Raw genomic sequence first — 27,285 nt, forward strand, 5'->3', positions numbered from 1 at the left:
TAATAGTATGGTTATGGATTTGGGGAGTAGTCTGTACGAAAACCTGCTTGGTCCTTTCGTTGATTAAGCTATAATGCTATCCTAATTTTGTTAGCTGTTATTTTTGTAAATAGTCTGTAGAGAATGGATAGTAAGCTAATCATCCTGTAATTTTTCAAATCCTTGATGTCCTCTTTCTTATGAATTAAGTTGACATTGGCACTCTTCCAAGATTCTGGCACCCTTCCCGCCAAGAGACACTTCGTATACAAGGTGGCCAGTTTTTCTAACACAATCTCTCTGCCATCTTTCAACAGGTCTGTTGTTACCTTACCCTTACCAGCTGCTTTGTCTCTTAGCATTCCTTCTAGGGGTTTCATTGCTTTCCTTGTTTTTACTCGTAGAATGTCGGAGTCCTCTAGGCTGTTACTGCTTCTTACGATATAATCCTGGTTGCTTTGCCTACTGTACAGCTCTCTGCAGAACTTCTCCGCTACCACACAAAAACAGTTGCAATCATGCTCCATCATTATCACCAACCCGACTACACCCACTGCAGGGCAAAGGCCTCTCCCATGTTTTGCCAGTCAACCCAGACTTGTGCTTTCTGCTGCCACGTTGTACAAGCAAACTTTTTAATCTGATCGGCCCACCTAACTTTCTGTCCCCCTCTCTCTCACGTGTTGTTAGCCTTTTCTGGGAACCCAGTCAGTTACCCTTAATGTTCAGTAGCACTGACAGATGGGCGAGTTGATGTGGGTTCAAGATTAAGAATGCCGCAAAAACACGCTACACCAAAGGAAGAAATAAAAACTGACTCCGGACTCACAGCTAATCTTTAATCATGCTGACTCACAAATATATAAAGGCATGTGATCACAAAATAAAACAGGTAATACAACACGTAAGGTTTTGTCATGTCTGCCTGCTCAAGTACGATACTTCTTTTTGTTGCAGGGAAAAAGCGGAACACTGATACATGAGTTACTTTTAGAAATGTGCAAAGCCTCTATTATCTCCCGAGTTATCTGTTTATTACTCCTGGCTATGATACTAGTTTCTTCAAATTGAGGGGCAAACCCTTACTGTTTGCAATGCGCACCGATATGTGAACAGACGTCGGTGCAACAATTGGCCTCTTGTTTTCTCAGTCTTAGAGGAAACATGAGCCTGTCCTTGCGTTTTCTTCATTTGGTGTCTCGTGTACTTGCGTCATTCTTAACTATGTACCCTTACTGACCAGCGGTTATCCTGCCTACGTGCTACGTGCCTGGCCCATGTATATTTTCTGGTGAGCAATAAATGCGAGAAAAGCGAACGTTCACTTCTTGAGAGATTTAAAACCATACAGCTATAAGTTTTATGGGCACAAGAAACGAGAACCGCCTGAAGAATGAATCCAAAACTAGCTGCGTGCTCATGTACGACCATATGCACAATAGCAGCGCACTGCTGTAGTGAAGCATAAAAAAAAAAAACCGAGGAACATGGGGGCAAGAAAACAATTTCATGTATTCCCACAGTGTGGCAGCGCATGCCAAGCGAGAGAAATAACAAAAAAAAGCACACCCTATTTTCCAACTTGCAAAGCATGATTGACCATTTGGAGGTGTTCGCTGGGGATATATATATGTATATGACATCATTCGTTTTAAAAGGGTAAAAATATTTTCAAATATTGTCTCCTCTGTTCAGTTATATACAAAACTGAATTGCATTTGGGACATTTTTAACAGCCTCTCAGCACAACGGTCTTTCAACAGCCAGTCATGCCATAACGATCACAGCCAGCCGCATCATCAGTAGTGGGCAGTATGCATTTGTCACATTACATGACAAAAAATTGCTTTTAACTTCTTTATTATGAAATACCATTAGTTATTTTTTTGCTAGGCTAGTAGCAGTTGGGTGTGTCATGTATTTTTAGTGTTTGAGAGAATCGTATGCATCACAGGATAAACAAGTGAACTGTTTAAACCAGTATAGGCTAAGGCCACCAATTCATAACTCAACTTGTATAACTAGGTGCTGTTTTTTTAATACACTTTTGTTTTGCTTCTCTAACAATTGTTCATTCTATTAGCCTGTTTTATACGTGTAACCACTTTCCTCTATAATGCCGTATTGTGCCTAAGGGTATGTTAACTAAATAAATTATATAAACATCAGATGATTGTGTTTTTTTATGTGTTTGCAGTTTTTTGTTGTTTTGTTATATTTTTTTGAGAGGCTTAGGGGGGGTTGACCAGAAAAAAAAATACGTCATATGAACCGGCAGACCTACACATGCATGCAGCTGTACACAGGGAAGGGGAGGCAGGTGACGGTGCAGCAGAGTGCTTGCTCTCTTTCTTCCTTTATGCCTGCCATAAAAGAAAGTTATTTTTAGGTGGAGAAAAGGGTTTCACTCCACTTGAAAGCACAGCTCACAAAGAATGGAGTGGGGAAATAAAAGAAAAAAGAGATACTATAGAAGGCATGGCATGTCTATGAACATAGCTGACAAAGTGATGAAAGCAGCATTCACTCATAACAGCTTCCACAGAGCTCACCTAGCCATAGTAGATTGTACTGTGGTGAAAGGGGCAGAGGAGAGAGGGAAGACACTATGACATTGAAATGGTGCAAATGTGTCTGACTAGTGGGCAGAAGGGGGAGAGGGGTGCAGCCTGCTCATTATGCATGCCTCTCTTTTCCTCTCTCTCCTTTTTCAATGTGAAGCATTTCTTTGCCTACTGCAAGCACTTTTGGCATTTATCTATCTGTCTGTATGTCTGCCGGTGGGCTTGTCTGTCATTCGTCATTCTGGCTGTCGGTCGGTCGGTCCATCCATCTGCTTACATCTGGGTGCTCTTGTGATTAATTATTGTACTGCATAGCTGTCTTTTCCAAAACGCACTGCTGCCGAACAAAGTGTCTTTTTTTTTTCTCTGTTGTTGTGCTGCCATTCTTGTTACTAGTCATGGCACCATCTGGTATTAAGGACATAAAAGAAGTTGGGAAGCTCATTGAAAATCTAAAGCGTGACTTGAGAACAGAAATGAGGGAATTGAAGGACAGCATGAAGTATTGCTCAGACACATGCGATGATGTGAAGGGCCTGAGCAAAGAGATTGCAGCACTCGGAGAGGAAGTGAGGGAAATAACAACCCTAAACAGAAAATTAAAAACGGAGAATGAAAGACTGTCACAACGAATTGACGAATTGGAACAGTATCAACGCATGAACAATCTGGAAATTAAGGGAATAACAGAACAGGCTGATCCCATAAAACTTGTGGAACGGATAGGGCAGTGCATTGGTGCCACGATTAGTCCGACTGATATTGACACCTGCCACTGGGAGCAGACTCCAAAGGCAGGAACTAAGAATATAATTGTTCGTTTTCTTCATAGAAGTAAGCGAGATGAGGTTTTCACAGTGGCCAGGAAAAAGAGGTTAAATGCAGCAACACTGGGATATCAGACTACAAATAATGTGTTCGTCAATGAGCACCTGGCACAGGCAAACAAGAAGTTGCTTGCAGCCGCAAAACAAAGAAAGAGAGAAGTAACGTGGAAGTACGTTTGGACGTCAAGAGGCAAAGTATGCGCAAGAAGGGACGACAACACTCCTGTTCTGCGCATAACTAGTCTAGACAATCTGTCCAAAATGGCACCATTAGAATAGACGGGCAGTGTCTGAGAGGCATTTCCAAATCGAAAACAAAAAAAATGGATACTACACCTTGGGTAGACTTGCGAAAGAGTTAAATGAAGAGAATGCTTTGATAGCCGTACATATTAATGCAAGAAGCATGGGAAACAAAGTAGAAGATCTAAGCATCTATTTCGAATCGACAGCAGTAAAATTCGATATTATTTGTATAACCGAGACCTGGATGACTATACATCATCAAACTCCATTTTTTCCTGGCTATCATTCTGAACACCTGGTGAGGAACAAAAAGAAAGGAGGCGGAGTGGCAATATATGTCAGACACCCTTTCTTACTCTGTGGCTGAAGAACTCTCAGAAATTAGTGAGGATGTCGAGTGTTTAACGCTGCGAATAGGAAAAACAACAGTATCTGTAATTTATAGGCCCCCAAATGGGCAAAAAATTTATTTTAATAATTTTTTAGAGCGGTTACTTCAACAACAATACCAAACAAGTGAACTCTCCATTATCATGGGTGATATTAACATAAACATGATCTCATAAGACACATGGTCACATGAGATAAGTAATCTTGTTCATTGTCATGCTTTCAAAAACTTTATTGATTTGCCCACAAGAATAACGGCAACTTCTGGTACTTTAATAGACGTATGCCTATCAAACATATGCAGTAGTGACATCAAAGCAGGTGTTCTAGTTTCTGATGTAAGCGATCACCTTTCGATTTTTTGCATTATCAAAATCAGCTACAGTATCATTTTTATCGTTTTATCGCAAGATTAATGATCAAACATTGGAGAATTTTAGGCTGTTGCAGTCAAAAGAACGATGGCAAGATGTTTATCGTGAGTCTGAGGCTGGGAAGGCTTACAGTATCTTCTTGCAGCGTATGTGTGAATACTATGACATTGCTTTTCCATTGCAACAAGCTTATCACAGAAACAAAAAAGCAAGAAAGCCATGGGTAGATAAAAACTTGTATAAACGTATAAAACATAAGAATTCAATATTTCACAAGTTTCATAGAAATCGCAATCCAGAAGTGCTAAAGGATTATAAGAAATATAGAAATAAATTAAACAGCGATATTAAAAGGGCGAAAGACGCGTACTTTGAGGAACTTTTCTATCGGCTGCGAAATCAACCAAAAAAATTGTGGAAAGCAGTTAACAATCTAGCAGGAAGAACAAGAAGTGACCAATCCCACACAGCCCTGACGACAGCAGAAAACACAAAACTAGTTGACGATATGAACAGACATTTTATAAAAGCGGGGGTTTATCCACCTGGTGCAGAAAGCAGTAGAAATAATAATGAAGTTATAACGGAGGTCAATGAAACTATTTTCTTGAGACCAACAGATCCCAACGAAGTAGTAGCAGTAATAAAAAAGCTAAAACGAAATGTAGCTGCAGGTATAGACGGAATTACTTCGAATGCAGTAATACATGTCGCGCATGAGATTAGCAAAGTGCTGGCATATGTACTAAATTTAACATTAACTGGTGGAATTTTCCCGGAAGAATTGAAAATAGCCTGAGTTACGCCAATACACAAAGGGGGGGATAATGGACAATTTAGTAATTACAGGCCAATATCTATCTTAACTGTGTTTTCAAAGATTTTCGAAGATATAATTTACGTCCAATTAGTTACATTTTTTAATGCATGCAAGGTAATTACAATGAGTCAGTATGGCTTCCAAAACAATAAATCCACTGAACAAGCACTCTTGTATATCAAAGATAAAATAATAACTAATATTGAAGACAAAAACTATATGCTTGGTCTATTTTTAAATCTAAAGAAGACATTTGATTCTATAGATCACAAAATTTTGTTACAGAAGTTAGAGAAGCACGGAATTAGGGGTGTTGCAAGTCGTTTGCTGAAAAGCTATTTAAATAATCGTCAACATTTCGTACGTATGCAGAATGTTTCGTCTAGTTATCTAACGCTTCAACGAGGCATCCCTCAGGGCTCTAAGCTAGGTCCGTTATTATTCATAATTTTCGTAAATAATATAGTAATATACCTGATTCCCCAGAATTAATGTACGCCGACAACACCAATTAACTTTTAAATCACGGGACCTGAATGAATTAGAATACAGTGTGAATCACTACCTTGTATCACTAGCTTGCTGGATGAATCGAAATAAATTGCAATTAAATGCTGAAAAAACAAAATACATTATATTCAGGTTGCCCAATACACCCATAGATAAAGAAATAATCATTACTTATGCAGGAATGAAACTGCAGCAAGTGACATACCAGAAGTTTCTTGGAGTGACGTTTAATGAAGAGTTAAGCTGGAACGTGCATATTAGCCAACTATGTGTAGACTTATCAAAAAGCATTGGTATCATGTGCAGAATTTCTAAACTGATTCCCCTATGGCTGAAACAACAGCTATACAATTGCCTTTTTTATTCTAAGCTATGCTATGGAGCTCTGGTGTGGGGAACAACTACCAAAACTAACTACAACAAACTTCTACTTCTACAAAAAAGGGTTCTCCGCATATACTGCAAACACCAAGGAAATTACGCAAACTTGAGGACAGCACCTTTATTTCAAAGACATCATATGCTTCGTGCCGATCAAGTCTATTATATGAAAATATTGCAAATCATATACAGCAGAAAACTGTATGAGCCCAGCGAAGGAGCTAGACAACACACTTATCCGATCTGCCAAATCTTACGCCGTCCACAACGAACAAGAACAAATTATGGTAAACAAACTTTTACCCATCAAACAACTTGCATATTGAACAAATTAGAACATAAGCTTAATTTTGACTGTACAGAAAAAGCATTTAAGGTACAAGTTAAAGAAGTGCTAATGTAGGAAAACATACTTTTTGGTGGATCCTAAAAAATACTGATGTTAGCAATGGTAGTAGTCGGGCAATGGAAATCTTGTACTGCGTGTATTTTATTAACTATAAAATATAATGGTATGTATCACATGTCTCTAATGTTCTGGTCTGATTCCTTCCTGAGTGATTGTTATTTAAGGATGTTATGTAGTAAGTATGTTACAAGATTTCTATAATCAGTCAGATTCAATGTAACATGATATTTTTGTCAGCTATTCTTTGCTCTGTTGCTTTCTTTGTTCATGAAGGTCTGGATGCCGCGAAAGCTGTTTTTTATTTTTATTTTTTCGATGTACGAACTGTGTACAAGGATGTTGGGTCCTCTGTCAGGCTATATGCCTTTAGCCCCAACATCCTTGTGTTTCTTGTGTCTTGTACAAGAAAACAATAAAACAAATTTTGAAAATTGAAAAAAAATTAACCCCTTAACTTGACGTGAATCATAATTAGTATGGTAGTGTACGATGATTTTAGGAATATGTCGCCCTGGTCAAGACATGAAATATTCGGTAGATCCCACGCACCTTGGGAATTGACATGATGCGAAGCATTCGGAGGGAAGGTGACCTTGTTGCAATTTTTTATCGAGCGACACGCCGTGAAGAGATGCCAAGTATGTGTAGAAATATTGCACGCACAGACATATTTTGAAGAGTTGCAGATGTTTATATAACCAGTTGTTTGCACTTGCACAACAATACCAACAGGAACATGAGTATTGGCAACATCAGAAGCGATATAAAGCGCTGGTGCTCGGGAGGATGGTAGCTCTAGACACTGTTACATAAATCAACTTCAGCGCATGGCACCTAACTATGCTTGACATTAACATGATGTGACAGCTGTATCATAGGAGTGCATATGTAATGCTTATAAAATTGGATAGCCAGCACTGCAACCACAATTGATCTTTGAAGAACATTAGGGTATATTAGAAAAAACGCCCAGCCTGTGTGGAGTGCACAGAGTGACAGCACAGTCACAGGGAAAGTTAGAAGAGTGGCCTTTTAGAGCCTTTTCTAAACACTCTTTGGGTAACTGTTACAAGTGTACTGCAGGGTACCCACTATGCCATAAGTAAAGATAATTTTTGTGTAGTAAGCCAGCATTCACTGTGCTGTCCTTCATCATCCTTTGGAGAAGCGTGGTATCTGCTACACACTTCTTAGGAATTTGGTGCAATTTTTATGCAGTGGCTCACGATGATGGAGAAATATGCCTGAAGTGGGTATGCGCCACAGTTATTAGGGGATCAAAAACAAGTTTTCTAATGGGTTGGAGCATTGGATGACCCACTTGTTACACAATTGACATTGTGTGATGCCTGGCTGTTTTTTGGATGTTATAAAACGCTTTATTACTCATATTAACACGATTCTTTTCCATACATCAAGCCTGATTAAGGCCTGGTTAAAAACAAGTTCCAAGCACCGGCGTGGCTCAGTGGTAGAGTTCTGGGCTCAGTGGTAGAGTTCTGGGGAAACAGGCAGCGAACTCCGGTTCGATTCCCAATGTGTCATTGGTGTTTTTGATTTACTGAGCTTTTTTTTCTTTATATACTGGTTACAGACACCGGCGGCGGCGGACAACTATATATACGGTGCCGCCCGTCACCTGTGTTTTGATCTCATAACAGCTTTTGCTGTAGCCCCGCCACGGTGGTCTAGTGGCTAAGGTACTCGGCTGCTGACTCGCAGGTTGCGGGATCAAATCCTGGCTGTGGCGGCTGCATTTCCGATGGAGGGGGAAATGTTGTAGGCCTGTGTACTCAGATTTGGGTGCACGTTAAAGAACCCCAGGTGGTCAAAATTTCCGGAGCCCTCCACTACGGCGTCTCTCATAATCATATAGTGGTTTTGGGACGTTAAACCCCACAAATCAATTAATCAGCTTTTGCTGTAAAAGTAGTTACGAGACCTAGTATGGCTTTGTGGTATAGTTCTTGATTGCCTTGCAGAATGCTTAAGTTCGATTTCTCTGGGGACCCTGACATTTATTCTTTGCATTTCATCGAGTCAATGCTGCCAATGTCAGGTTTTTTTTACGCTAATACGAGAAAATTGCCCATGGGTGTTCTGGTTGTTTCTGGGTAGATACAAAGATACCTGTGGCACATACCCACCCACGGGTATGCACCACCGTCAGGTGGGAAGTGTTTGACGACGTACATGATGAGGTTGTAACACTATGCATGTAATGACCAGTGGGTCTAGTTCATAAAATCATCCTACTCTTTCATACTATTTTTGGTTCACAAGTTAAGGGTGTAATCATGAGAGTACGCAGACGTAGGCGGCCAGACAAACAGACAGGTAGTAGGGCAGGGCAGGCACCAAAAGTGCTTGCAGTACGCAAAGAAATGCTTTGCATTTAATAATGTCACGATCCCATCGCCTACGTTGTCAAACACTTTCCGCCAGACAGTGGCACATACCTACCCGCTCGCATTGTGTGCCACTGGTATGTGGGTATGTGCCACTGGTGATTGACAGTATCTACCCAGGAACGGTGACAACGCATATTGGTCATTTTAATGCATAAGCATTAAGAACAAGCTGACGTTGGCAGCGTTGACCTGACGAATGCAAAGAATAAATGTCACGGTCCCGACAGGAATCGAACCCCAGCATTCTGCGAGGCAATGAAGTATTCTACCACAGCACCATGCCAGGTCTCGGAAATACTTTTCAAATAGACCCTAACGTTCGGGAAATGTCAATTGTGGTTGCAGTTATGGCTATCCAATTTCATGAACATTACATATGTACTCCTATGATACAGCGGTCATGTCTGGTTACTGTCAATTGTAATTAGGTGCCATTCGCTGAAGTTATTATATAGGAGTGTCCAGGGCTACATCCTCGCGAGCACCAACACTTCATAGTATCAGCTTATCACTTCTGGTGTTGCTAATACTTATGTTCCTGTTTACATTGTTGCACAAGTTCAAACAGCTGGTTTTACAGTCAAACCTCTTTAAAATGAGCGGTGCTTCAACGAAATTTCCACTACAAAGAAAAACTCTCGGTTCCCCATCAGGAGTCTATAGGAGTCTATGCATAAATATTCTCGCCACAACGAACACTTTTTCTCTTGCCGTTCTGCTTCAACAAAATTTGAAGATGCAATTTCAGGCTCAGATATTTAATACCGGGCAGTATACACAACGTTGAATTTTTTAATGCATTTTCAAAAAATGAAAATATATCGACAAAGAATAAAAGGCGCGTTGGCACCACCAGAAACTAAAGCCCCTATACCTTCGGAAAAGTACAGCATTCTTTTGATCTACTTTCTCCTCTCGCCAGCTCGAAAGCAATCTGCAAGCTCGTGGCGCGTTACAGGGGGTGCCACTGTTGCAAGCGAAAAAAAAAAAAAGTAACGTGCTGGAGAAGAGGTGGCAAGAGGGAAAGCAGATGGCGGTACTTGAAAAGTACAGCGTTCATTTTATCTGCGCCGCTTCCTCCTCGCACTGGCTCGAAAGCAAACTGCAACCTCGTGGTGCGTTACAGGGGGGGCCACTGTCACAAGTGAAAAAAAAAAAAAAAAGCAACACGCCGGAGAGCAGACAGCGAGGGGGAGTGCAGATGGCGGTACTTTTACAAAGTAAAGGGGCTTTACTAAAAACCGCCGCTGTTTACTGGACATGGGACCGCCATTGCTCGATAGCGATGGCAATAAGATTGCCCTGCTTTTGCTGCTGGCTTGCTTTTGAGCCGCAGACTATCCGAATCTGAAGCTCAGTCACTCAGTTCATAGTTCTCCACACACAGAAGCTAGGTGCAATCGCAGAATGATGCCTTAATTTGCCTTTTCTGATGTCAATGCTTTTGGCACGTTTCACGTGTGGCCAGTGTGGTGACTGGTCAGAGCGGCTGTTCATTTGTGTTATCTACAAAAACAGCCAGCTGCGACTAGTGGATGAGAAGAATAGCATAGAATAAGGCATAAGTCCCCGCTCCACGATACCACGCCTCCATCTTGGCATTGTCGGATACACTTTGACAGCTTACAGCTGCTGGGGATAGCGTTTCAATTCAACTGTTAGGTTTTTTCACAAAAACTGTTGTGTTCATCAATTTAGCTGGATTTTCACTATGGAGTCGCTATGCACGAGTGAAAATCTCGTCATGATTCTGCTGGGAAAAAAATGAAGCAGTTCACACTTTTTCAATTTTAGGAATAAAATTTCTTTTGTTCTAGCTCAGGTTAGCTATATTTTTTTAGACTTCACTCAACAAAATTTTTTCCGTGCCCCGTCAGTTTCGTTTTAGCGTGATTCGACTGTATAAACATTGGTGACTGTTCAACATATGTTTCTGCATGCAACATTTGTACATATATTGAGCGTCATTTCATATTGTATTGCTCAGTAAAAAAGTCACAACATGGTCACTTTCCCTCTGCATGCTTCGCATAACCTCGATTCCCAAGGTATGTGGGATCTGCAGAATTTCTTATCTTCCAGTCCCCCAATCTTCTGCTCCCCTCACATATGCTGCACCATGCTGTCTTATACGAGTTGCAAAAATGAAAATTTTTTTTAATCTGAAACCACTATCTCTCTCTTGGTGATGGTCTCTCTCTGTGGTGATGGTCATAGCAGCTGAGTGCACGGGCAGTCCGCGTGCTCCTTATCTTGCGGGCAATCAATGGCAGCTACAAGAGCCAGGCAAGCCATGATAATGTGTAGCTGCATGTGCACTGCCTTCCTGCATGTCTTGTGTAGGCAGTTGCATTATTTGCATAGTCTTAGCATTAGAGATTCATTAATGCAAGGGGCAATTCAGGCCAACATTTTTGGACAGGGTGGTTGCGCATAAAAATGTCTGAAATAACCGATTGGTGGTTTCTAGATTTTGTATTCGTTAGTCTTTTCCTATTTAGATACACTCGTAGAACTTTGCTGGAATCAGCTGTGCAGTTCAAATGATATGTCAATTGGATGAAGGACTTCATTGCTTATTTACTATTGTATCTTTTTTCTAGATATGCATTTTCACTCAGACATTCACTCATGTTCACACATTTATTTGTTCATGCTTATTGGGGGCACTCATGCACTTGCAAGCTCGCATTCACTTACACACAGAGGTAGTCAGTGAATCGTGCATTTGCACTTACATTTAAACTTCACATTTATGAAGTTGGTAAATTGGCAATCTGAAGATCAAAGCTTCATCAAGTTGAAATCTGACTGTTTAAATATAGCTAGGTGCTTTTGCCAAACGCTTCTAAGGGCAGGAAGAATCTTTTAATGATACAACAGTGCAATTTCAATAATGTGAGAAAAAAATTCTTGATTCCTGAGATTTGGAAATCGTGAGTTGACGCTGCGCTGTCGAAGAAGCGCTTTTCACAACGGCCGAACATTGCCCATAAAACTGAAAGAAATGGAGGTCCAGCGCACTGTAGCAATATTGGGTAAGCATTTGAAAAAACCACATACAAATCATGTGACCACTGGCCTAGGCAAAAGTTTCAATTTTATCACCTTGGTCATCCTTTAGGAGAGCACTCAAGTTTCATTCATTTGAAATCATAAACAACATGGTTCATTATATTGAGATTTCATGTTGTGTTCTTTGGAAATTAAGTAGTCAAATTATGAAATACTTTGTCATGTTGAGAATTTTATTATAGTAAAGTTTGTTATATTGTTGTTTAACTGTACTTCCATTGACAGCCAGCTGTGACTAAGTACACATATCCATACTTAGTCACATTCATGCTTATATATTCATACATTATCCACTCATACTTGGTAATGTATATATGTCAGCTCACACATAAAGTCTTACATTTTAACATGTGCCCAGTCACTCCCTGGCATTGTTATCCACATTCATTTTTTACATTCATGTTCTTTAATGCCAGCAGCCACTTGCTCATGGTTGCACCTGAGAAATGAGTACAAGTGAGTCATCACCGAATATGTCAGCCTGTGCTGTGGGGCATAATGAGTTGTCACATAGTGTTAATGGTATTGTGCTTATTTCTGTTGCAGGTGAATCGGTACGGCTGCTCGCCTGGATAGCAAAAAACAGTGCGTCACCTGAAGCAAAGGCAGTACTGTGCCGTCTGGGTGCATTGCCTCACTGGGTGTCTATGCTTTCCTCTGAGCACAGTCTCATGCAGGCGGAAGGGCTTTTGGCTCTCACACTTTCCCTCACGCCGCCACCATCCAGTGAGTACTCCCACATTACATGTTAGCCTGCTTATTCATCTCGCTTGCTGACCTTTGACAGTGATTGTTCTGTGCGAAACGCAACATGAGTTGTTGCATACCAGTGCCGCCTTTGAATACCTTCATGATTAGGAGCAAGCAGGCTTCACCTGCTCCTGCAATGTTTCACCATGATGTCAGAGATTAGCTACCACTTTTTATATAAAGTTTGGATATGCAAAACAAACATTTGAAAACTACTGAAATGATTTCAAAAACACTGTATGGTATGAGACTGTGATTGTGTGAACGTCATCTGCCTCAGATGCAGGAGTGTCCGTTTATGACTGTTCACCATGTACACCTTCCTGCAAGGTAAGTGCGAGCTACATGAGCTGGCACTGCTTGATAGCCATTTGAGAGCAATGACTTGCAGCCAGTTGGTGGCGATGACTGGCAACCATTACCAGTTTCCAGCAATGGCTGCCATTTTAACACTGGCTGCAGCAGTAGCACAATGTTACCGCCAACTTCCGTACAAGATGTGTCAATATGTTGAACTTTTATAAGAATGCAAGTCATCGCTAGTGCAGATAAATTACTCAAGCAACTACACTTTCCATAGCAGTAAAGTCAAATATGTAATAATAAGTAGGCACCTGAAATATCCTTTTTGTGCTAGAAATCAAACAGCAGGTGGGCTATCACTCGGCCATTTGTGAAATTTTTGGCCCACTGTATATAAATGCATTTTAATTTGTGTTGTAAGTAATTTTAAAACCATCCCAAGTTATTTGATGATTGATGGTGGCAACAATGATGTGATTCGAACCAATCACGTCATTGGGGTTAAAGACTGGTATCATTCATTCGTTCAATCACAAAACTTTATTTGTGTCCTGAATCCCGGTCTTTTCAGACTGAGGCAGGCCGCAAGCCGGAATTTTCTGTGCATGCACAAGTGCTATTCGTTGCACATACAGATGGTATCAGGTGTGCAACCATATCTGCTTGGAATATCTACTACTAGAGAGGCTAGAATATACAGTCGAACATCTGATTTTTAGGATTTCATAGTTTCTAGAAACCACAAATGCATCTAAAAGATTGAACAGTCTAAAACAACAAATTTTTTGAACTCAGTCAACTAGTCAGATCACCTTGTATGAAATAGCTGTGAGGGCTTGCCAGTACGTTTATCAGGCATTGGAATTCACACAGGCCCTTGTGAATACGTTTAACTCCCAAGAACACCACTTAACTTTGTGCTGATTTTCAATTGCAAGTTAATGTCTTGTGGCAAGTTTTGCTGCTACGAGCAAAGTACCAAAAAAATTACGGCTCTCTTGCGCGTTGGCCTCATGGCACATAATTTTGGTACAAAGAAGCATGTCGGTGATGCTGAGCGCAAAGATTGTGGCAATAGAGTAGATGACTCGCTGGCTTTCCCTAGTGTGTGTGCATTTTGGCAATGACATGCTATTCGACGAAACTCTCTTCTGTTTCATTGAAATGCAGCATTTGAGGTGGCATGGAGCCAATTCATCTTAGTTGCGTGCAGCACGTCACCTATAACCTCACGCTGTTACTGCTGGGATGCTTGCTGTATGCATGGAGTAAAACGTGATTAAATCAAACTCTGTTATTTCTAAATCCCGCTTAATTTGAAGGATTTCTGTGCTCTCCTATTTTGCAATGTAAGTTTGAGTGGATAATTTGAAGTGGTGGTCAGCACCAATCTGATGAATTCGCAAACTTGAGTGTTACCTATTTGCTGATTCGCGATTCCTACTTTGTGGCAAATCCGTGGAAACCACGGCCCATGGGAGCAACAAGGCAATGCAGTGTAGCGATACTAATAAGGGCTTTGCCGCGGTGGACTAGTGGCTAAGGTACTCAGCTGCTGACCCGCAGGTCGCAGGATTGAATCCGGGCGGCGGCGGCTGCATTTTCCATGGAGGCGAGAATGCTGAAGGCTTGTGTGCTCAATATTGGTCGCACGTTAAAAGAACCCCAGGTGATGTAAAATTCCGGAGTCCTCCACTACAGCGACTCTCATAATTATATGGTGGTTTTGAGACGTTAAATCCCACATAATAATCAGATACTAATAAGGGACAGGTGATGCACCCGAGTATCACAATTATCAGATGGGGGGGGGGGGGGGGGGAGAAAGAGGGGCCTTGTGGTCTGCTGAATTGTGTGCCTGCATAAAAAAAGATGTGGTTCACTGCAATACAGCAGTGACATGCTGGCAACATGTTGAATATTTCTGGCAATTCGAATAGTACATATATCATATAAAAGAAAAAATTCTTTGTTATGTCCGAACTAGCCTGCACAACATTTTTTAATTGAAAGAATGTGTAAATGTTATTCTTCTTTGTTTAAAGGAAGTGGAAAGAACTTTGAATTGTAGCAGGATTTGACTTTCAGTAGAATGCAAGTGATAACCTGTAAAATAGTATGTTACGTGTTCATATTGTTACGGAAGAGAGACGCCGTATCGACGAGGCTGTGGATAAAATATATTTCAAACCAGCAGCAGCAGCGGCATGACCGGTAGACCAGACACCGAGCGGAGACCACTCTTAGTCATCTTCATCAGGCATACATGCGCATCGTCCCACAAAATGTTGACATGCATGTAGCATAATCCCCGGTGGCAGAAGCGCTGTCTCTGCGCATCTAGATGTCAACGTCAGCGGGAGAGTGGTAAGGCTGCAAGCGTGCCACATGTACAATATCGGTGGTCTGTGGGGAAGTTAAAGGCGATGAGGCAGCAGGGGCAATTTCGTATATCACAGGAGTAACCTCGCGAAGGACTTGATATGGACCTGTGTAGCGAGAACGAAGTTTTTCCGACAAGCCGGCTTGACGGGTCGGGGACCACAGCAGCACCAATTAACCGGGTAAGAATTGCACGTCACGATGCCGTTGATCGTACAAACGACGCTGGTTCTCTTGAGAGGCCAGAAAGCGAGTGCAGGCAATTTCGCGTGCGTGAGCAGTCCTAGTGATAGCGTCAAGGGCATATTCGCTGGTCGGTGTCGTGGCAGACAGAATGACTTTATCTAGGGGTAATGTATGTTCTCTGTCGAACAACAGAAAAAATGGAGAGTAAGCGGCAGTGTCATGGCGATAAGAATTGTATGCAAATGTGACGTACGGCAACACGAGATTCCAGTCGTTGTGGTTGGAGGAGGAAGTCGGCGACATCTGTGGCGTAGCTTGTTGGAAGAGCTCGTGTGATGGCATAGCACGTGGCGTAGCCGGTGGCCACGGCTATCCACTTGTTACCCGAGGAAGACAAGGGGAAAGGGCCAAGTAGGTCCAAGCCAACGCAGAAGAACGGTTCTGACGGAATGTCAAGTGGTTGAAGGCATCCGGCGGGAAGTGTGGATGGTGTTTTGCGGCGCTGGCATTTCTCACAAGCTGCAACGTATCTTCTGACTGAGCGCGCAAGCCCTGGCCAAAAGAAGCCTCGGCGTATTCGGTTGTAAGTGCGTGACACACCAAGGTGACCAGCAGTCGGAAGGTCATGAAGTTCATGTAGAACTTCCGAGCGAAGGTGTTTCGGAATGACAAGCAGCAGGGCCGGTCCATTCGGCTCAAAACTTTGGCAGTATAATACACCATCGTGGAGCACGAATAAGCGATGGGACTGATTGGAAGATGGTGATTCGAGGCGCTCAATGATAGCACACAAGGACGTATCATGGTGCTGCTCGTCACCGATGCATGTCATTTGCGAAAGGAAAAAGACGCAAGGCACGGTGTCGGTGTCAGGAATAGTGCTAGACTCAGCAGCCGGGTAGCGGGACAGGCAGCCTGCGTCCTGATGTAGGCATCCGGATTTGTACGTCACCGTGTAGGTATACTCTTGCAGTCGCAGAGCCCAGCGCCCGAGCCGGCCAGTAGGATCCTTCAGTGACGAAAGCCAACATAGTGCATGGTGGTTCGTTATTACAGAGAAATTTGTGCCATATAAATATGGGTGGAACTTTGTGACTGCCCAAACAAGAGCAAGACATTCACGCTCTGTTATTGAATAGTTGCGCTCGGCAGCTGTTAGTAGGCAGCTAGCGTAGGCGATAACTCGGTCGTGTCCCTACTGGCGTTGGGCTAGGACGGCTCCAATCCCATGACCACTCGCATCGGTTCGTACTTCTGTCGGAGCGGACGGGTCAAAGTGGGCCAATATAAGTGGAGTCTTGAGAAGGGTGATGAGGTGAGAAAAAGTGGCAGCTTGGGCAGAAGCCTACGTAAAAGTTGCGTCTTTCTTTAGAAGGTCGAAGAGTGCTCGAGCGATCGTTGCGAAATCTTTCACGAACCTTCTAAAATAGGAACAATGTCCCACAAAGCTCCGGACGCCCTTGATAGACTGGGGTACAGGAAAGCTCGTTACGGCATGAATTTTCTCCGGGTCAGGCTGCACACCTGATGCGTCCACAAGGTGGCCCAACACCGTAATCTTCTGACGGCCGAAGTGACATTTTGACGAGTTTAGGCCAGCAGTGAGGAAGATGTCGAGAACCGTTGACAAACGCTGGAGGTGTGTCTCAAATGTAGGCGAATATACAAGGACATCATCCAGGTAACACAGGCATGTTGACCACTTGAACCCTTGTAATAGCAAGTCCATCATACGCACAAACGTGGCTGGGGTGTTGCATAGCCCAAACGGCATCACCTTGAATTGGTATAGGCCGTCGGGAGTTACAAACGCAGTCTTTTCTTGGTCTTTCTCATCCACCACAATCTGCCAATAGCCAGAACGTAGGTCGATTGAAGAAAAGTATCGCGCGCCAGGAAGACAGTCGAGGGCATCATCAATTTGGGGCAAAGGATAAACGTCTTTTTTTCGTGATTCAATTAAGATGGCGGTAATCGACGCAGAAGCACCACGTGTCATCTTTCTTTCTAACGAGCACAACAGGAGATGCCCAAGGGCTCGAGGAGGGTTCAATAATTCCTTTGGCTAGCATCTTGTTACCTTCTTTAATTACCTTACGCTCTGTGGGAGACACCCGGTATGGTCGGCGGTGAATGGGAGGAGAATCACCAGTATTAATGTGGTGCTTCACGAGGGAATTCTGACCGAGTGGACTGCTATCAATGTCAAATATGTCGTGGTAGGAAGCCAGAAGGCGGAATAGGGCGTCGGATTGCTCAGGTTTGAGTTTCGGGTCGATCATAGGGCACAAGGCCGCATCGAGGGATGTGGCATCTTGCGGGTGACATGGAAGATCGGAGCATGCGTCTGCCGCAAAAGCGGTGACATGGCCATCTATTAAGGGTCGAAGCGTGGCGACTAAAATTCGGTGCAGTAGTACCTGCTGCGTGAAACCAAAATCGATAATGGACAGACATGTTTGGTTAGAGGCCATGGTAACGACGGAGTGTGGCACAGTGATGTCGCGTGCCAGGAGAACATCTGGAATAGGTGGGTGTGACGACATAATCACCGTCAACAACAAGTGAACTTGTTGCCAATTCAATGAATTTGAGGACTTTTGGTGGTATCAGACTGAAGTATGTGGTACAGAGGCTTTTCGGCAGCTCGGGGCGAGAATCTAGAAGAAGAGGAAGTTCTAAACAGAGAGTGCCGGCGGAACAGTCAATCAGGGCAGAATGTGTCGATAAGAAGTCCATCCCGAAGATGAGGTTATGAGGGCAATTGTCGAGCACGGTAAATAAAACAGGAACATGGCGGCCAGCAAGGCTAATACGAGCGGTACACATTCCAGTGACGGCCACAGTTTCACCATCGACGACACAGACGGCTTGTGTTGCCGCAGGCGTGAGTACTTTTTTTGAGGCGGTGACAGAGACGAGCACTCATTATAGACACCTGAGCTCCAGTGTCAACTAAAGCCATCAAAGAAAGACCGTTCACATACACTTCCAGCAAGTTCTTATTAGTAGGTAGCGTCAACAGAGGATTTGGGTCAGTCACACTTCATGCAGCACTACCTCCAGGAGCTGCGTAATCCAGTTTTCTATCCGCGAAGATCCATAGTTAGTCGGACGGAGAACGGCGGCGTTGCGATGACGGTGAACGAGCGGTAGAGGGGCTGTTAGGTGCGTAAGAAGCAGGATACTCACGGATGGGCGAATACCGACGGGGGTCTGCGTATGGCCGAGGAGAAGAAGAAAATTGGCTCCAACGGGGGGGGGGGGTCTAAGGTCCAAGGCCTGCTGCAGTAGCGGGAGACATGGCCAACTCGGTGACAGCGGAAGCAGATTGGCTTGTCCTCTGCTGTTCTCCATTCCGTCGGATTGCGGGATTTGGGCAGAGAGTATGGGTCGTGGCATGGTGCATTTATTGGCATTGGTCTGTAGTCCGGTCGAGAGACAGAGCAGGCAACAGGAAAACCAAGGTTAGCAATTTCTTGCTGCACGACTGCCTGAATAACTGACACCACCGGAGGTGCTTGCACGGTGCCCTGGTCAAGTGGAAGTGCATGAAACGGCGCCGGACAGGCCGCTTCAAGCTCGCGCTGAACGATGCATGTGACATTCTCGTGCAAGGGTGGTGCGGCACCGAGATCGGTACAGGTTGACTTGACAGCCGTGTTAGGGAGCCGTGAAAATTGAGGCTGAACTCGGCGGTTTTTGAGCCATTTCGAAGCGGCGGCATTCCTTAGTTATGATGTCGACGATCGTGACGTTGTTGTACACGAGCAAGTTGAAAGCGTCGTCCGCGATGCCCTTGAGTATGTGGCCCACCTTGTCGCTCTCGGTCATTTGCTCATCTACTCTGTGGCACAACGCGAGCAGGTCCTGTAGGTACAAGACATACGACTCGGTTAATGACTGTACTCGGGTGAGGAGTTCTTTTCATGTGGCTGTTTGTCGACCGGACGGGTTCCCAAATATGTCGCATAGTCGCTCCTTGAAGATGTCCCAGCTGGTGAGCTCGGCCTCATGAGCGTCGAACCATACACGCGGGGTGCCATGCAAGTAAAAGATTACGTTGGCGAGCATCATGGTAGCGTCCCATCGGTGGGACAGGCTAACCCGCTCGTACATGCGGAGCCAGTAATCGACGTCAAAGCCAGGCTGGCGGAGAACGTACCGAGATCACGGGGGTGGGACATCGCAAGGTACATAGTAGCTGGCGCTCCAGCTGATGGCGGTGATGGGTTGTTATCATTAGAAGCCATGGCCGGAGGCTGGACGGTGCAGCCACTGCGAAGCTTCGTGGTGAGGACGAGGAACGTTACACCTCCACCAAATATGTTACAGAAGCGAGACGCCGTATCAACGAGGCTGCGGATGAAATATATTTCAAACCAGCAGCAGCAGCGGCGTGACTGGTAGACCAGACACCGAGCGGAGACCACTCTTTTGTCCTCTTCATCAGGCACACACACACATCGTCCCACAAAATGTCAACATGCATGTAGAAATATTTACTATACTTAGAACATATAAGCTGACATTACAAGCTTTTAAACTTAGAAAAAGGAAAGATGATTGCGAAGGCAATATATTAATTTAGCCTTGAAGTAGGGCTTTGCAGCAGTGCAAATTTTTTTTTTGAAAAATGTATTGACGATACATCATTACTCCACAGCAGTTAAACTGCTTTTGCAGGTAGGGGTTACATGCGGACTAATATACACCTATTCATTTATTTCGAATACTTCAACATATTTAATAATTTAAATTCTTATCAAAGCAAGGTCAAATATTTGAAATGCTCGAATATTCACACAAGCGGAGCCACTAAGTTTTTATACAGCAAGGTTATCCGCTTTAGTGGCTTAAAATTACTATGGTGTGGTGCTGCTATGCATACGGCCATGAGATCAAGTCATGTGATGGTGGCTACATTTTGATGGAAATAGACTGCAAATATTCCCACTTCCTCTGCATAAGATGCCCATTAAAGAAAGGAATTCCAGGCAGTCAAATCTGATCTGGAATCTCCTATTATGGTGTGCCCCTTAATCCAGTTGTAGTTTTGGCATGTAAAACTTCAGAATATTTTGTGTAGCAGAATAATTTTTCTTTAAAGCCATGGGATATGCCATATTCTGAATCTAATTTATAATGAGTTTTGTATTTTATTCAGTTTTTTTTTTTTTTTAACGAGGGTCATGGTTTTTTGTTTGCTTCCTTTGTCACAGGTACTACTCTTGAAGAGCTGAAGAAGACTAATCTTCTTTCTCTGCTGCGGTCGTTGCTCGAATCACCAGAAGTATCGCCTGAAGCTCTGCAGAACGCAGTTGCTTTCACTACTGCGCTAGCCAGCCTTGGTGAGTTCTTAATGCTCTTCTTGCTGGCAACGTCATTTGCGAATGAGGAGAATACCCTGTACTGAATTAGCAGAGACAATTGGGTGAATTCGCACACATTAATATTTGAAGAAAGTGTAAAAAAACCACAACATTAAGAAGTAAAGGGGATAGGAATTGGGAGTTGCTAGTAAAATACTGTCCTCTTCATTGCTCTATATTGTGGTTTTTTGGTGCTTTCTTCAGATACAAAGAATGGCCTATCTTGACCTTCAAGGGGTACTGACACGAAATTTTTCACTTATCGGTTTGTTGCATCAAATGATGAGTCCCGAGAGCGCAAGAAACGTACCGGTAACCATGGGTGCTCCCTGAAAATTAATTAGAGCATTCTTTTGAATGCTAGTTTCAATTCCCACTATACCCTAATGTAACGACATGGTATGAGCAACACCACCAGATGGTAGTATGTGCAAGCACTATTTTTCATGATGTATTTTCGTCCCCGTGTCGCTTCTCCGGTCATCTGCTGCACGCTGCACATGTGGCAACTATAGTGGCAGGGGGGCACATCGTCGACAATTTGAAGTCAGTCAGCAACTGCATGTTGTGCGTGTACGTGGTCCAAAGTGAAGTGGAGCGAACGGAGTAAACTACACTTGGTCGGCGTCCACTCTCCGCCTCGGCCATGGTACACAGAGTCAACCCACTTTTTTCTCAGCGCCGCATCAGACTCGAATCAGTTGAACTTGCACATATTAGGGGTTTTTAGCCGTATACTTCTTTACACTAACGTGTTACCGGATACTGGTTTGCATTCACCGCTACCGGAACCCGTGTTTTTGAACGTGTTGGCTCCCCAGATGTAAATGTTCACGTACGTACGTAAACGATTACCTTTACATTTTCGCAAACCATAACTGATGATGCTAACTGCATTTAAACTACATTTAACTTAGAGAGGATTGAATCACGGATGTGGCAAGATCACGAGACATTTTTTCTTTCATGTATGGTATCCTCTTATGCACAAAAAAAGTGGAGAAAAAAATACAAGGTTACTGCAAGGATGGTGTCGGCATCTTGTGACACTTTGTGCAACCACAATCATGAACGCATTGGCTTACGCTTATAGTGTTTTAGGTGAAATTTATTAAAAAGGTAATTTATTCGTAATAACGCCGCTGCATGGTTTTTACACTAGACATACATTGCATGATGCTTCTGCAATAACAATTTTGTGATTGCCTTGTTTATTTCAATTTTGCTAGATGGCGCCACATATCCAGTTCGTCAGGGGCTCACATGCATACGCTTTCGATGTTCTAGGCCAGCATGGCTAAAGCCCTTCTATTGCGTCTACTGTTGCATGGAGGGGCTTCAAGCATGATCACTTCTAATTTTGGTATTATTGGTAATCTGGCTGAAACGTCATCGCTGCTGGAGCTCGGACTGTGGCTTATTTTAACTCTACGGCTGGAGTCTCCGCAATGCTGATAATGCGAGTTCCTACGAACGAAGTTGGATTTGCGACATCGGGCCTCAAACGCAAAGCCCATCCGACAGGTAAATTACATTACGTAAAGGTTTACGTTCCGCAAAAATACGCACATGCGCAGATGCTATCCGGTAAGACGGTAACGTAAAAAAGTACTACATATTTGCTAAAAGCCCCTATTGTCCCCCGTTTCACTGGTGCAAGACCATCCACAGGGCAAAACATTGGTGCAACGACACCCTATTCGAAATCAAACGATTCATTCGCCCTCTGAAAAGCCTAGTCTTGAATTCGCATGCACGTACACTATTCCAGATTCCACTAGCTCGCTTCACAGGTACGCTGGATGACAGTTACCCAACGACCAAACGGCACGAGCAGACGATCGAGAGAGCGACGTTGCAAGCTGCAATTTTTTTGTGTTTTGGTGCTTGATGTCATCACAACTTGCGAGACTGCTGCGTGAAGTCACCAGGATTAGTACTGTAGCCTGATATCAAGTTAGTGTCGATCGCGGTAGGTGCGTTGCTAGAAACGTGACTCTAAAATCAAAATGAAATATCAGGGTTTACTGAGCATCATACTTGCTCAGAGTCGTCTCTGTAAATTGGAGAAGTGTATGGCAGAGTAAACTCTCCTCCGAAAAAAAGGTGTCAGTACCCCTGTAAAATCTTTGGATAGAAGTGTGCCGATTTTCTAAATTTTGAATATTTTTCTAATAGTCTTTGCTATTTGATTCTATTCACATTGAAATTTTACTATTGGAACTTTCCAAAGAAAAATACAGTAAATGTCCAATTAGAAGTGACCCCTTCATATCACCGCACCCTCATGCCACAGCAAAGCGGCCTTTCAGGCTCTGCTACGGTCACAAATGTAGTTTTACTAAAAAAAATGCTGGTTCGAACATAGAGATGATAGATGTGGCAGAGGTGGAAGCTAAAGTAGTTTTGCAAGCATAAAATAAACTCTCCAGCGAATTTTTGGTCCAAAACTTCAAATAATAAATTAAAAACTAAAAACTTACCCAACGTTTTGGGACAGATTCGGTCTCTTCTTCAGCGGTGATTGTCTGACTGACTCCAAAACTAGCGACTTTTCATAATGGTGTCTCCCTCTTCGTTGTTTTTGATCCTCCGTTCTTGTTGCTGCGGTGTTTTCTCTACTGGTCCCGCATACCGTGCACATAGACACTGAGCAACGTCCCATTTGAGCGGTTAATGTTTCCAGGTGTTGTTTAGATATGCCAAGACTCTGAGAACGGTCTTTTTATGTCGCTGCCTTTAGTGTCAATGACCTGGGCGGCATCGAAGTTGATGCGATGGTCCATCTTTTCGCTGTGTTCTGCGAGAGCATTTCGTGCTGAGTTGAAACTACTTATGTTATTTCGATGTTGCTGTATTTTTTATGGAATTTTTGTTTCACCCATGTAAGTGACATGACAAATGGAACCTTGTGGACTAGCCCAGAGAATTTTTCTTTTGGCAGCCAGTGTTTGGTCGCGAAAAAAGTTGACTTGTTAAAGTGGGCTTGTGCGCCACCTGGACGTACTCTTTCCCCAACACCCTGGCCAGTTGAATTAATGGAACCAGAATGAATGGAACCATGACGTGGTAGGAATGTTAGGGTTAGGCTTCATTGTTAGTGCCACCCTTTGCAGAAGAGGGCGATGGGGGAGGGTTCAGCCATCACAAGACCGGCATACTTGGCAAATAACTCTTCATGTACCCGTTGTCCAAGAGATCAGTAGTGATCGCTTCTTCTTCATCTTTTCTTTGTTTTTTGTTGGAGCTGCAGATGTCCCCTGTGTGATTCAAGAGCATCCTGACCACCGATGCCCTGTGGGGAGTTAGTGTGTGGGCAGTTAGTGTGTGGGCAGTTAGTGTTTGGAACTGAACTGTAGGTATTCGGTTTGCATAGGTTTTCGGTACACCAAGAAGCTGGTATGTCCTTCCAGCCCGCTTTTTCCCATCTCACTAGCACATCCAGGAAACTGAAAAGGTTTTTCCATGGTAAATTGAATTTCCGGCTCGATCAAATTTAGGTGTGCCAGGAAAATGATGGTAGACTTATTCATCACACGAGACGTTTTTGGTGGCTCTGTGAATGTGTGCATGTTTTTCTATGTGCTCCATCTTCATGTTTGCCGCCGTGGCGGAAACTGCATATTTCATCATGGTTCCACTTGCTTGTTCGTTGAATTCACCTCCAAAAGAAAAATATGTTGCATTGAGGCAGAACTCCATCAGCCGGCATAGTGCATCTGTATTGAGGTTCGTCCTTTCGCTGAGGTTCTCGTCCCTCTCCAGGGCAGTATGGGCTACCAAGACCACGAGGGTTACGGGCACACTTGTGAACACAGAAACGACATCGAATGACATGTGGTTTTCCTCATTGTTGTCACCTCCGACATACAATGAACAAAATGGGTGGCGTTTCTCATGTGTGGCTGTCTTCCCCCTAATGGTGATGAGGTCCTATGTCTTTTGCAGATGTTTGGACAGCTTGCAAAGTGGGGATGTTCTAAAGTCAACTATCAGGGGCAACGGTATCTTCGATTTGTGGATCTTTGGAAGGCCATAGAATCACGGCGCCACCCATTTTGTTCAGCAGATGTCCGAAGTGACAATTCGGAGTGATGAGAGCCTCATGTTGTTCAATGTTGTTTCTCTTTTCACGAGTGTGCCCATACCCCTCGCAGTCTCGGTGGACCATACTGCCCTGTAGAGGGATTAGAGGGATGAGAACCTCGGTGAAAGGACGAACCTCCGCACGGACGAACTGTGCCGACTGATGGAGTTCGGCCTCAATGCAACATATTTTTCATTCAGAAGTGGATTCCACTAACAAGCAAGGGGAACCGCGATGAAATTCTCAATTCCTACTACAGTGGCAAACTTGACGATGAAGCACATCGAAAAACATAAACACGTTCGCTGAGCCACCAAGAACATCTTTTGCGGGATCAAGGAGTTTGACATAGACAGTTTCCTGGTACACCTAAATTCGATCAGGCTGGCGATTCAATTTACCGTGGAACGTGAGATGAGAAAAAGCGGGGCTGGAAGGATGTGATAGTGAGATGGAGAAAAGCAGAGCTGGAAGTATGTTTGGGCTTCTCAGTGTACTGAGAACCTATGCACACCGGATATCTACAGTTCAGTTCCGAACACTAATTACCCACAAGGCATTGGTGGTCAGGATGCTCTTGAATCGCGCAGAAGCGATCTGCAGCTCTAAAAATAGGCAAAAAAAAAAAAAAAAAGAAGTGATTAATACTGACCTCTTGGATAGTGGGTTCACCAAGAGCTTTATCTGTCGAGTATGCCGGTGATGTGAAAGATTCAGACTCCCCTCACTTTCTCTCTTTTGTAAAGGGTGGCACTAACAATGAAGCCTCCCCCAATCATTACTACTGTTTCACGGTTCTATACAATCCAGGAAGCGGCAAGCAACTGGCCAGAGTGTTGGGGAAAAAGGGTATCCAGGTGAGAAACCTGCTTCAACAGTTGGCCAATCCTTGTCGCGAACACAACACCGATTGCCAAAAGAGAGATTCTCCGGGCTAGTCTACGAGGTTTCGTGCATTAATTGTCCCGCCATTTACACTGGTAAGATGAAAAACTTTCCGAAAAAGGGTACAGCAACACTGAAATGACGTGCGTAGCTTCAACTCTGCATGAAACGCTCTCACAGAACACAGTGACAAAATGGACCATCATCGACACAGAAGGTAGGCACCAGAAAAAAGCAGTTCTTAAAGTCTTGGCGTATCCAAACAATACCTGGAAACACCAACTGCTCAAATGGGATGTTGCCAAGCATATATATGCGCGGTCTGTGGAACCAATAGGGAAAACACTGCATTAACAAGGACGGGCAGAAGGACGATGAAGAGAGGGACACCGCTAAGAAAGGTCGCTAGCTTCGGAGCCAGCCAGACAGTCACCTCTGAGAAAGGAACCAAATGAGTCCCGAAACATTGGGCCAGCTTTTAATTTTAAGGGAGTTTATTGTACTCACACGATGTTTTACCCAGTCAGACAGATCTTTGTAAAATATGTTCACCTTTGAATTAATTTAGTTTTAGACCTATAATTTAGGCAGAAAGTCCAAAAACTTGGATGCCAAAGATTTCTAGCATCCAAAATTCCAGATGCTTTTTTTATATTTATGTCTACCAGGCAGATTTAGAACTCCGGATTCGAAAGGAGCACACCCTTGTCGACCACATCAGTTGAACTTCCAGAAAAGTTGAAAGAGGAGGGGAGAGATTGAGGATATAGCATATATGCCATAACATCTAAAGTGCTGTTTTCAACGCTTTGGTTACCTCAAATCATATACATAAATACACCTCAGCCTCTGTATTGCCTCATTCTTAATTGGACTACAATGAAACACCACCCCACCAATGCTTCTTCAACCTAGCAAAAAAAAAAAAATCTCATGTTGCTGTCTAGTGAGAATATACTTAGGAATTCTTTCCAACTTTTTTCTGTAATTTTGCTTCAAAGTATTTGAAAAATATTCTAGAAATATTAAAAAGAAATATTCTATTTGATTCACACTCACACTTCAATATTCAAATTCACTTCACACCCAAAATTTGGCTATTTACACAGCTCTACTTTTGGAGCAAAATGCTGTGGTGCCTCACTAATCAGCACAGTACCAGCCCTTTCGATGTGCCCACTGATCTGGCAATGTAAGGTAATACCTTACTTAATAGTAGCATGCTAAATTTGATGAATTTCATTTACATATTGAGCTTGTTAGTTCAAGATGAACAGGGAAGTTGAATTGTTCATACATACTTTCTTATGTTCAAGGAAACAGGAATGTTAATC

General features: G+C 43.3%; 1 protein-coding gene across 2 annotated transcripts in view; it reads left to right on the plus strand.

The window, feature by feature from the left end:
* vimar (visceral mesodermal armadillo-repeats) overlaps positions 1-27,285 on the plus strand; it is a 124,737-nt gene that overhangs the window by 93,399 nt on the left and 4,053 nt on the right. For both annotated transcript variants that reach the window (XM_037428550.2, XM_075878156.1), the window contains exons 13-14: positions 12,533-12,712; positions 20,830-20,958. In XM_037428550.2, coding sequence (XP_037284447.2) covers positions 12,533-12,712; positions 20,830-20,958 — 309 coding nt within the window. The remainder of the gene's footprint in view (positions 1-12,532; positions 12,713-20,829; positions 20,959-27,285) is intronic.

This window comes from Rhipicephalus microplus, chromosome X, assembly GCF_043290135.1.
Source record: "Rhipicephalus microplus isolate Deutch F79 chromosome X, USDA_Rmic, whole genome shotgun sequence".
NCBI classification, from domain to species: Eukaryota; Metazoa; Arthropoda; class Arachnida; order Ixodida; family Ixodidae; genus Rhipicephalus; species Rhipicephalus microplus.